Consider the following 12,060-nt stretch of genomic DNA (forward strand, 5'->3'; position numbering starts at 1 on the left):
CAAGGTGGGTGAGGTGATATCTTTTATTGGATCATCAGCTATGGGTGAAAGACAAGCTTTTGAGCTACACAAAACTCTTTCAGGTTTGGAAAAGGCACTCAGTGTCACAACTAAATACAAGGTGGAAGAGACTGTTTAGCATAAATAGTTAACACATACTTAGAAACCCTTCAAGGTGGAGTGCCCTGCTAAACCTCTCCAGCTATATGACCAAAAAGAAGGGTTAATGGGTTACAGTTTGTTGTAATAAGCCATGAATCTTTAAAGGTGTTGCACAAGTTTTCTCTGAGGACAAGGACTGAGGGGTTAGATATGGAAAGATCGTTTTGTAAGTGGTGTTTGCCCACTGGGGATGTGGTGTTTGTCTTTTATCATTTTCTGAGATAGGTTATTTGAGAACATAGAGATTGTCTGGTTTCACCCACATCTGGGGCACATAATGCACTAGATAAAGTATACCATATGTTGTGATAGGTTTGTGTAGGACCCAAGGATTTTGAAAGGTGTGTTGGGGGGGTATTGATCATTGTAGCAGTGGAGATATGTCTGTAGGTTTTGCATCTGTTCTGGCAGGGTGTGGTGCGACTTTGAGTTTGTGAGTCCTGGTCTGTGGGGAACTTGCTACTGATAATGAGCTTGGTGAGGATGGGAGATTTGTTTTGAAGGCCAGAAAAGTGGGTTTGGAAAAGATTTCTTTCAGGATGTGGTCCACACACTTGATCGTTACTGTCATAAATATAAAGGGAAGGGTAACCACCTTTCTGTATACAGTGCTATAAAATCCCTCCTGGCCAGAGGCAAAATCCTTTCACCTGTAAAGGGTTAAGAAGCTAAGGTAACCTTGCTGGCACCTGACCCGAAATGACCAATGAGGGGACAAGATACTTTCAAATCTGGAGGGGGGGACAAAGGGTTTTGTCTGTCTGTGTGATACCTTTGCCGGGAACAGGTCAAGGATGCAAGCTTTCCAACTCCTGTAGAGTTAGTAAGTAAGTTAGTAGCTAGAAAATGCGTTAGGTTTGCTTTGTTTTTTGGCTTGTAAATTCATTGTGCTGGAGGAAATGTGTATTCCTGTTTTTTGTGTCTTTTTGTAACTTAAAGTTTTGCCTAGAGGGATTCTCTCTGTTTTGAATCTGATTGCCCTGCAAGATTATCTTCCATTCTGATCTTAGAGTTGTTCTCTTATCTTTTTTTATTCTTCTAATAAAGTTCTGTTTTTTAAGAATCTGACTGGGTTTTTTTTGGGCGTTAAAAATCCAAGGCTGGTTTTGTGCTCATCTTGTTTGTTCTCAAGCCTCCCAGGAAAGGGGGGGTAAGGGCTTGGGGGGATATTTTGGGGGAAGACATCTCCAAGTGGTCTCTTCCCCTGCTCTTTGTTTAAATCGCTTGGTGATGGCAGTGTACCAGGTTTTTAACCTAAGCTGGTTCCCAAGGCAAGAAAGAAATCTGTGACTTGGGGAAGTTTTAACCTAAGCTGGTAAGAATAAGCTTAGGGGGGTCTTTCATGTGGGTCCCCACATCTGTACCCTAGAGTTCAGAGTGGGGAAGGAACCTTGACAGTTACGTTGATTGCTTCTGGAAAAAAAATTGACTGTGAAATCCTGAACAAAAATCACATCCACCACAATCACTCCACCACCAATAGGACAGCAATGTAGTCCCTGAAAACCAACGCCAAGACAAAGGGGTCCCATCGTACTTCTCAACCATGATAACTATGGCAGCGAGGCCAACCAACAACTCTCCGACACCACCTACTACAAAGAACTTGAAGACCCCACACCACAGTTCACCCAGGAATTTAAGGTTATCATACAATCCTTCTCCAAACAACTCTAAGAGAAACTCTACAACCTCATCCCCCACGAATCTACTCCTGGGACCTCACAGGCTCCCAGAACTAGGCTCAAGCCTGAGCCTGAATATTTACACTGCAATTAAACGGCTCCTTAACCCGAGTCAAATGACACAGGCTAGCCATGGCTTTTTAATTGCAGTGTAGACATATCCTCAGAGTACCTTTCCCAGAAAAAAGAGCTCTGTGTAGCTCAAAACCTTCTCTTTCACCAACAGACATTGGTCCAGTAAAAGATAATACCTCACCCAGCTTGTCTCTCTAATATCATGGGACCAACACAGCTACAACAACACTGTTGTATTCAACACTGTTGTATTCAACTCAAATAGTCATTCTTTGGAGCAGTGTGATAGGTAACTTCTAACTGAACAGGTGACCACAGTTCTCACTTATCTTTCCATTTTATTCAATAAGGTTGAACTCTAGATTGCTATTCAATACAGAAAGGAAGTTTCCCTACATGAAAGCTGAAGATTAACTTCTTGTCCAGAAACATTTTCATGATACAATGGAATTTTTTAAATTGGTTTTCTACAGTACTTACAGCCAATACATGTGCTCCCAGAATATTCCAATGAAAATCTAAAAGTGAAACTTAGTAGAAGCTGTCTGCTATTTTTCTGGGTCCAAGCTGAGTGAAATGCAAAACAGTGACCAGGCAACATGAACTGTAAAGTAAATTCAGTTTTAATAATACCTTGACTTACCCAAGGTGATGGTTCTTAATATAAATGAGAATGTGTTAAACATGATTAACCTGAGTGTCAATTTAACAGTTACCCTGAAATGACTGTATGCAGTTCATTAATTGAGATGCTGGCTGCTAGGAGTTGTTTAATAAATGAGGGTGTCAGAGTTTCTCCTCACCTAACTGTGTAATCTTCATATAAGCAAATATCAAAGCAAGAAGGTATATTATAGGTGAGTGTTTCGACTCAGGCTTTCCACGTTTCTTAAAGCGTCTTTTTAAAAAATACAAAGAACAAAAACTTTTTATCATCAGAACTGTTGGGGGAGGAGGATTTAAAACAGTTGCCTGTTACATCTTGATGCTGTGAAATTTTTTTAGGCAATATATCCTGTTCCCAGTTAAAGAAGAATGTTAAAGATGCCTGGAAAAGAAATGCACATGGTAACAGTGTTTAGATGGCTGTTTTAGGCAAATTGTTCAAATAAGGAATAGACATTGTTCAGTCATGCCTACTTAGTAATTTAAACATTAAGATTATCAGTCTTATAAAGGTGAGATGCTAGCTTTGCATTATCTTGATCTAAAATGGTGGTATTTTGCATTGGTGTATTTATTTCCATAGAAATAAATCTGTTCACCCTCTTGTGGTTTATAGTGAGATTGTACCTTTTGAAATGTCTACATGCATGTTTCCACTAAAGCGTAAACCTGATTAATGATTTATCGATTATTTTTATACAGGTTTGCTATTGTTCCATTCATTCTGTTGCTGCGGATGAATATTAATATTTTTACATGTAGAAAGCCACAGTTTTAAGATAAGCAGTAACAGATACTACTACTGCTGTTTACTTTGCTTTTTCTCCATTACAATTGGGCTTAATACATGGGAGGCTGCAGTTGTTGAGTCCATTCTCAATGTTTATTTGGTTGGCATTATCTAAAATGGCAGCACTCTAAATGTGGACCAGTTCAGATTCATGGAATTCTTATTGAGGTGTTGATGTATTTAACTATTTCTGCCTTCATACGCATCTAAAATGAGTTATTTCTAAACTTCTATTTTCATAAGTACAAATGCTTGTCTTTTCTCCCACCTATTGCCCCTCCAAAAAGGAGTTTATAATCAATAGTCTGAGTCTAAGGTAAATTTACTTCAGAATTCTTTGTATTCTGTGTGAAATAGTGAATGGACCTTTGATAAGGCAGTATAATTATTATGCTGTCTGGAGTGGCTCATGACCGAGAATGCCGACCTCAGGGCAGACACCCCAAACTGATAGTATGTTCTGTAATTAGATTTCACCAACTCAGTAACAAATGTGAACTCCTAGATCACTGTAACAGTTCTACCAAAGAGTCGCAAACAGTCCCCTGGGGCTCTCCAGTCTCTTGCCACATTGGCAAGCTGGACTTAGTGATAAACAGTCATTTATACCAAAAAATCACAAAATATTCAGGTTGCTTCCAGTCCTAGGAGATCTGTCACTTACCCCAGATCAATTTTTACCTTAGATCTCATGCCAAAGACAACACCTGCAGCCAATCCTGTAATTAACTAAAGATTTATTAGCTAGGAAAAAGAAATGATTTATTTACAGGTTAAAACAAGCAAGCATATAAACACAAATGAGTTTCAGTCTGTGATTCAAAAAGGGTCAGATGTAATAATCTGTCAGCATGTAATGTCTTTAGGGCTGAACCCAGGTCGACCCTGGGGATCTCTGTTTTTTGTTTCGTAGCTCCAGCCCTTGTGAGAGTCCATACAGCAAAGAGATGAAAAATTTTCATGTCATTTGTTTTTATTTCCTTCTTCCAACATTCAAATAGATGGCCGGAGGCCTTATGTACATACTTGTAGATGCATGGATGAGGCAATTAACAAAGCTTTTTTTCTGTGATGGCCCACTTAATTTTTGATAGCCCTTCTGAATGGGCAGTGGGAGCCACTATTCCCATCTGAATTCACACATTCAAAGCAGGCATTTTTATAATTATAAAACACTTACGTTTTACCTTGCAGCATGGAATACAGACATTACAAATGAGATTAATGCATACAGCAATTTACAGTAATTTCATCGCTTCTAAGCTTTAAATACATGCTTATAAGACTAATATCTGTTTTGAACAAAACTAGCGTATAGGTGAACTGCTTTGGTTTCCAGCTATGAGTTTGTCAGTTCTTAGCTAATGCCTACGGCCTTGGCCAGAACTGGCACTTGGTTAACCAGCGTCACAATATCTTTCAGTGTTTCACTTTTTTTCTGAAATTGGTTTTGAAATACAGTCCTATAATTCATCATAACTTGTACCACATTTTCTCTTTATTCCTCATGCAGATATGGGGGAACATTTCAAAATATTTCAGTAAAACTACCAATCACACTGAACAAATTTTTCCAGCCCACGGAGATGGCCTCTCAAGACTTCTTCCAGCGTTGGAAACAACTGAGCAAGTAAGATTTGAACCCAGATGGTGAATTTCTCAGTGAAAGGGCTGTGTTGAATAATATCTAGCTTAGTGGTGCTTCATTTCCAATTACTTATATTTACTTATATCAAATACTTGAATATAAGTAAATACTGCTGTTGAACTTCAGCACTCTACCAGCCATGCTCTTGTGTTATATATTTTTATAGCATGATACTAACTTGTATGTTTCTCACAGTCCTCAGCAAGAAATGCAGAACATCTTTAAAGCAAAGCATCCAATGGATACAGAGATCACAAAGGCAAAGGTAGGTAACTGTGTGGTATTTTAACAGACGGATTTCAGATTTGGAGCAGTGGCATTAACAAATGTAATGATTCTATTAATGCTGACATTTTATTTTGTCCCTCTTTTTTTTTTTTTTCTTCGGGGCATTTGAGTCTTGCTGCTTTGGCATGAACACATTGCAAATTAGTCAGTGAGGTAATTGCACTTAGCAGCATGGAAATATCTGTAGGATTTCCATAGGTCTTAATCCAGTTTGGTTTATTTCTAAAAGTTCTAGAGCTTGTTGTGAAGAACATTGAAATGGTTTATACTGAAATGTGAACTTCATTCATGAAATTGAATTGGAGGGAACTTCAAAGCCTACTCTCTACTAGAGCTACTAAAAAAAAAAAAACCTAGATTTTAAAAATGTTTTTCATGTAAGTGTTTCCTTTTTGTCAAAATGTTTTGACTAAATCTACCTGGTCAAAAAGCAGGGTGAAAACTGACTCTTTGTTGACATGGTGAAATAAGAAAACTTTCAACCAGCCCCTCCTTTTTTTACCATTCATACCCTGTTTATCGCTCAACTGTTTGCTGTTATACTTGTATATTCCATGAAATCCTATTAGCATGATTAAATATTCCAGTGAAAACTTCACTGCATACCATCTGGCAACTGGAGTTAAAATCTGGCTAATCATCAGATAGGGTGATGAATATCTGTTAGCCGTTTAGCATGGGAGGTGTGTCAATATGGGGCAGTTTTGGGCCACTCTAGTTCAGTGCCCCTTCACCGTACATCCATTTTTATAATGTTTGTAAAGAAAACGTAACTGACTGGATTGCTTTGTATACTTTCTATGCGAGACTTCCTGTATAAGTTGAAGTTCCTTGTTTGAATTCCCTTATTTACTAAAAGCAAGCAAATTAATATTGTACATTCAGACATTGCTATCTCAATGATCCATATCTGTTTGCTCAGAAAGAGACCATGTTAAGCTTACCGTGCTGCCAAAGAAATAGAGCTGAACTGTAACTCCAGATATAGAATCTGCTCTCAAACTTAGGAAAGTTCTAATTCTGATTATTAATCATGTTTATTACAGTACTGCCTATGGACAAGCAAGATCAGGACCCCCCACTGTCCTGAACACTGTACAAAGAATAGCAGACAGTCCCTGCCCTGAAGAGCTTACAATTTAAATAAACAAGCCAGAGGGCAGGGGAAAGGGCTAGAGCATGCAAGCAGAGTGTGATAGTGGCAAGCATCATGTTCCATTGAGTCTTTTTGTGGTGCTAAATGCATCAACACCTCAATAAGAATTCCATGAATCTGAACTGGAGTATAAGTCCACATTTAAAGTGCTGCCATTTTAGATAGTGCCGACCAAATAAACGTTGAGAATGGACTCACAACTGCAGCCTCCCATGTATTAAGCCCAATTTTAATGGAGAAAAAGCAAAGTAAACAGCAGTAGTAGTATCTGTTACTGCTTATTTTAAAACTGGGGATGGGGTTTAGTTAAGAGATGATTAAATGGAAAGACCGTGAAAGAAAGAGGGGCTAGGGGAAATGGAGCAGGTGAGGAGGAGAGGAAGGTATGAGGGACAGGTGTGGAGAAAAGACTTAAATGTCTGAATCCAGAGAACTCAGACCCCTCATCCTATTTATAAGTGTTGCTACTGCTTGAGTGCCAAACAAGTTTATCTTCAAGTTCAGTTTGTGGTATAGGAGCAGTGTTCAGATGTCAGAATTCCTATGCTACTATTGCTGCTGTGAAAAGGCTGTTTCATGAGCATTCTTGGACACTTTTTGTACTTTTGTCTTCCTGCCCCTGCAGTGTCTCTAAACCAAGTCTTTGGGTTTTCTTTGATAGATCATTGGCTTTGGCTCTGCCCTCCTTGAAGAGGTAGATCCCAACCCTGCTAATTTTGTTGGTGCTGGTATAATACACACAAAAACTACCCAGATTGGATGTTTGCTGCGTCTTGAACCCAACCTTCAGGCACAGGTACCTACTTTTGTATTTGCAAGTTAAATATAAGTTCCGGTTTACAGAAACAGAATAAAACTTATCTTACCAATGTTTCTGACTAAACATGCCTTGTGCTTTTTATTAAAAATAACGTGCAATAGAAGTAGTTATGTGATGTCTCAGACTCAGTTGTCAATGTCAATAAACCCCAAATAGGTTGAAAACCGAGGCAGCTGGTTCTGGCTTTGGCTTTCAGCAGGCTACTTTTCAGCTTTCCAAAGGCCTCCGCTGTTTTGCATGCATGCTCACGTGTTTTGTTACTCTGACATTCTTCCCTGGAAAATATACCATCCTATCATCAAACTACAACTCTCCTTATTGTACAGAGGACACTAAATTAATCTTAATAGTCTTTTGTATTTGTTTGATACCCCCTTGAAGGTTTAAAAGCTTCTTACTAAATTTTCCCTTCAACATCTTAGACAAAACTGATTTTTTTTTTGCCATCTCTGTTTCTAAATGAACGAAACATAGCTCTGTTTTGTTTACTACTTTGTGAATCAGCAGTGGAAGAATGCACATCTCTAGAAATAGTGTTTGCTACTGTTGTAAAATCAAAGGGACTGAACGTGATGACTGTGTTTTATGTTTCCTGGTGATATTGGAGTTGAAGAAAATCCATATTTTGGGGGGTTGTGTTGGTTCTCAGTGGGAATGAAATGTATTGCCTTGAGAATCCAGGTTTGGTTTACAAATCTCTGCTTCCCAAATTGATGGGGTTAGTGAGAATGCCTTTATTTGCTCTGAATCAATTCCTCCTCTTCCTGCTGCTGAGTGATCACTTAATGGGCTTTCAAGGATTGTCCATATTTCAGTACCAACGTATGGTAGCAGAGATTTGAAAATTCTAGATAGGTAGTTAAACAGGAAAAACTATTTATTTTAGAGCAGAGTTAGATCTGGGGAAATCCTAGTGGGAAAAGTACATTAAACACCCTCAGAGCTCAGAGGACCTGTCCCCACAGACTTTAAATATTATTTGTGCCTGAATAAAATTGTCAGTGTCTCACATGAAAATTACTAGCCATTGCTCATATCACAACCAAGTGGCACCTGTACTACTTTGTTACTTACTTTTTCTGATAAATCCATCTAAATGCAGACATGTTTCACTGTTGTCTTTATAATACATAGATTTCTTATGTGCTCTCTTTCAGATGTATAGACTCACACTACGAACAAGTAAAGAAACAGTATCTCAGCGATTATGTGAACTGCTGTCAGAACAGTTTTAATAGTAACAAGATGAGTCCAGTTTTGTTTCTCCATTTCTGCCATAGTTGTCCTCATCCTACTGCAAATAAATGTCTTGTACATCAGTGTCTGAGTACTGCAGCATTACCCACCACCAACTTCCAGCCTTAAAAGGACTTGTCCCTTTCATATGAAATTAAGGATGTAAAATGTATGGTATAAAATGACTTCTAGATATAAAAAAATCATGGCTTTTTAGCTTATGCTATATAAAGGGTGGGAGAGATGTCTATCTTAATTGTGCTCTATTTTTTTTTTTTTTTTTTTTTTTTTTTTGCAGAAGTTGGGCTTTTTAAAACTTAACTAAAGGGAAATGAGCTTAGGCAAGTGTGATAACTCTGAGTATTTTCATTGAAATGCCACTGTAAATTGCTGGTAGCATGGTGCTTTAGTGCCTTTACTAAGTGCACCTTTCTGCTTTGAGCTAAAAGAAACCAAATGTAATGTCCAGTGAGCTTAATTCATACGTTAGCAGAAGGTCAGATTGACCAATCTGCAAGAAACTGATCTGACATTTCTGTTCTGGATTAAGATAGTCAGAAGTGACGTGAGTGGTTGGCTGAACTCATGAGTGAAGTTTCTTAAAGGTTTTGGCATCAAGTTTGTGATGGGTAGAGAGGACAGATTCCAAGGTATGTTTTAGATTTTGTTGTTCAGTCAGAGCACTGCCATATCACACAGTAGAATATATTGCTTAGTCAGCGTAGCATTAATATTCGGTTGACTTCTACTGCACATGTAAAATTTTTTAGGACCAAAAATTTGAAAAGTTTAATATTCTCAACATCGCCCTTTAAACTAGCTTTGAATTCAGTTTTTTTTCTCCTTTTTGCAGTACAGGACTCAGGAGGAATTTTTTTTGCTTAGCAATTATTTATAATTCAATTGAGGAAGAGGAGGATGTAAGAAATCCAAAATGAATTGCGTGAAATGTCCTCCAGAGTCAATATTGGGTCATTCGTCTATGCACGTCTGTTTTTTCATCTTGAGGAAAGCATTACCTTAACTAGGCTTGGTTTTCCTGTTCTTAGTCAAATGGAGCAACTGAGGATAGGAAGGATGTCCATTTGGTTTCTCTGTTCCCTGTCAGATTGTTCCTTGGTAATGCTGATTACATAGTTAACACTGCATCAGACATGGAGAGCAGGTTATGATCACATGATGCTGCAACAGAAAAAGAGAGGGTGGGGAGAAATCATCCTCTCTGATCCTCAAGGCACAACATGTCCATCTGACTTTTTAAAAAATGAAGTACAGGATCTAATTTTAAACCATATTTTCTCAGATAACATTTGTTTAATCATGTGACCAAATTGTTGGGCAGTGAACAATTAATATTTGTACAGTTCCTTCTCTGCACTGCAGAGAAGCATAGTAGTGGTGAAAAGAATCTCCTATAGTCATGTAAGGTATGTGGGTTGGTTTCTTTTGAGGTGGGAGTAGAAAGGCTATAATTAGCTTTTACAGTGGTTTTCCTGACTCTATGCATTAATAGCTCATTGTTCTACAAGAGCAAAGATTTGCATCTTCTCTGAAGAAATCAAACATAATTATCTTATTTAGATCCTTCAGACTTTTAGATGCACCAAAGGTTACCTAAGCAGATCAAGCTCTGCAGTTAAGACAGCTGCTAATTCCCAGCCTATCAACAGTAGCGATGTGTGGGACAGATTTAATACAAAGGAGCGTGTCTGCCATCACTGGAGTCACAAGTTACAAGCAACCCCTCATATTCAGACTGTAAAATTTCTCTTTGAGACAATATATACATCTCTTTGAGACATACTGTCTTACAGTATGTACATTTGTAACCAAGCACACCCTTACTATGATGGCTTGAGATGCAGTGCTAGTAAGATGTTGGAATTGCACACTAAATGAGGCTTCTGTTGCCATGCAGCACAATGCACTTGTGAGGAATTGGATTCTGCATGACTAAACATGCCTTGTGACTTCTTACTTTTTAGATGACTTAGGCAATGGAACTGGATAGGTATTAACTTGGTTCAATCAAGGGCCAGTGATGTATTTTGAATGTAAGTTAAAAATGAAAGACAAAATCCTTCAGAAGTGACTAGTGATTGTGGATGCCACAATTTTAGGGTGCTTAAGTTGAGATTGCTTACAGGGGCCAGATTTTCTGACAGTGTTGAGCACCCTCTGTCTGAAAATCAGGCCCCTTTAGGGTTTCCCAAGTTGGGCACCAACAAATCACTAGCCATTCTTTAAAACCTTTGACGTCTCCTACAAACAAGTTTGGCTAGGTAAACTGAAGTACTGTACGAAACTACCTTCTGAATTTGGCAATTAAAAATAACGGACAGTAACTAGGGCCAGTGAAGTCCCAAATGACCCTTTGTTGGGGGGTGAAGGGGGTGTCCCAAGTAAGTCCTTTTAATGGGCCCATTTTCGTACCCTTGGAACCTGTGCTGTTGTGTGCTATATTATAAAAATTTGGGGTGTTAAACCATGCTATGTTAAAGTGAGTGCTGCAGCAGATGCAAGGAGAGAGCTGCTATTTCATTCTTCCAAATCCTATTGTACATCTGTCCCTCTGGAAATACAGATCCTATACCTTCATTAAAGGACACCCTGAGACACTGTTTTTGTGTACTGTTTTAGTTCACTTTGCTTTGGTTCAAGTTGTGGTGAATTGTGTATTAAATATGGGGAGGAGGAAGGAGAAGGATTAATAAATGTCTTAGAATTTTGGATGTATTAAAAAAAAAAGTAATCAAGCTTTATTCAAATGTCCACAATTCTGTATTGGATGAGATGTTTCAGAGAGCCACTCTAGCAGTGTTGTGAACAAAACTAAAGACACATATTGTTCGCTTTGTGAAATGATGGTTGGACATTACCAAAGTGATTGTATCCTCTCTCAAGCAGTTTATGCAGTGAAAACAGTATTATTGTTCAAAGTACAGTATTAGGCATTGACACATGAAAATAACTGAACAGCAGGACAGAATATCGTGCACTTTTTGATCTACACTCCAGTGTGTAACATTTATGGTGATCATTTCATTTGTATAAATCAAAAGAAAATTCTGACAAATTGGAGGATTTTCTTATGACTATATAGAAGATTGAAAAGAAATAAATGCATCAAAAGAACTATGTTACCTTGAAATGAAAAATAAATGGTTAGAACAGTAACCTAATACATTTATCTGTCTTCCATGTTACTTTCATGTTTTGGAGGGGAAGGGGGAGTATGCTAAAATGTATTCGGATGTAATACATCATAGTTTTTCAAATACTGTACTGTACAGTACTTCATCTGCAAAACAAAAAGGCTTTCTTCTCCTACATGTAATGTGGGAAACAAAACTATATAAATGAGGTTTATATTTTGAAAAGTGACTATTGTATATGTAGAGTAACGTGGGGTTCTGTACTAATCTCTTAGAATTCTTTACTTGAAGAATCTGAAAGTCTGTTTCTGACTTTCACTTGATCACCAGTTATTAAAAATTACTGCATTTGAAACTGTATAATAATTTGGATGCATGA

The 12,060-nt window shown here is 38.0% G+C and overlaps 1 protein-coding gene across 8 annotated transcripts in view; it reads left to right on the top strand.

The window, feature by feature from the left end:
- The window catches only part of AP2A2 (adaptor related protein complex 2 subunit alpha 2), a 102,727-nt gene extending 91,024 nt beyond the window's left edge, over positions 1 to 11,703 (top strand). For all 8 annotated transcript variants that reach the window (XM_007059724.4, XM_007059725.4, XM_037899603.2 and 5 more), the window contains 4 exons: positions 4,892 to 5,008; positions 5,222 to 5,291; positions 7,132 to 7,266; positions 8,448 to 11,703. In XM_007059724.4, coding sequence (XP_007059786.1) covers positions 4,892 to 5,008; positions 5,222 to 5,291; positions 7,132 to 7,266; positions 8,448 to 8,525 — 400 coding nt within the window. In that variant the 3' untranslated portion in view covers positions 8,526 to 11,703. The remainder of the gene's footprint in view (positions 1 to 4,891; positions 5,009 to 5,221; positions 5,292 to 7,131; positions 7,267 to 8,447) is intronic.
- Positions 11,704 to 12,060: the final 357 nt, after the last annotated feature.

This window comes from Chelonia mydas, chromosome 6, assembly GCF_015237465.2.
Source record: "Chelonia mydas isolate rCheMyd1 chromosome 6, rCheMyd1.pri.v2, whole genome shotgun sequence".
Taxonomy (NCBI): Eukaryota; Metazoa; Chordata; order Testudines; family Cheloniidae; genus Chelonia; species Chelonia mydas.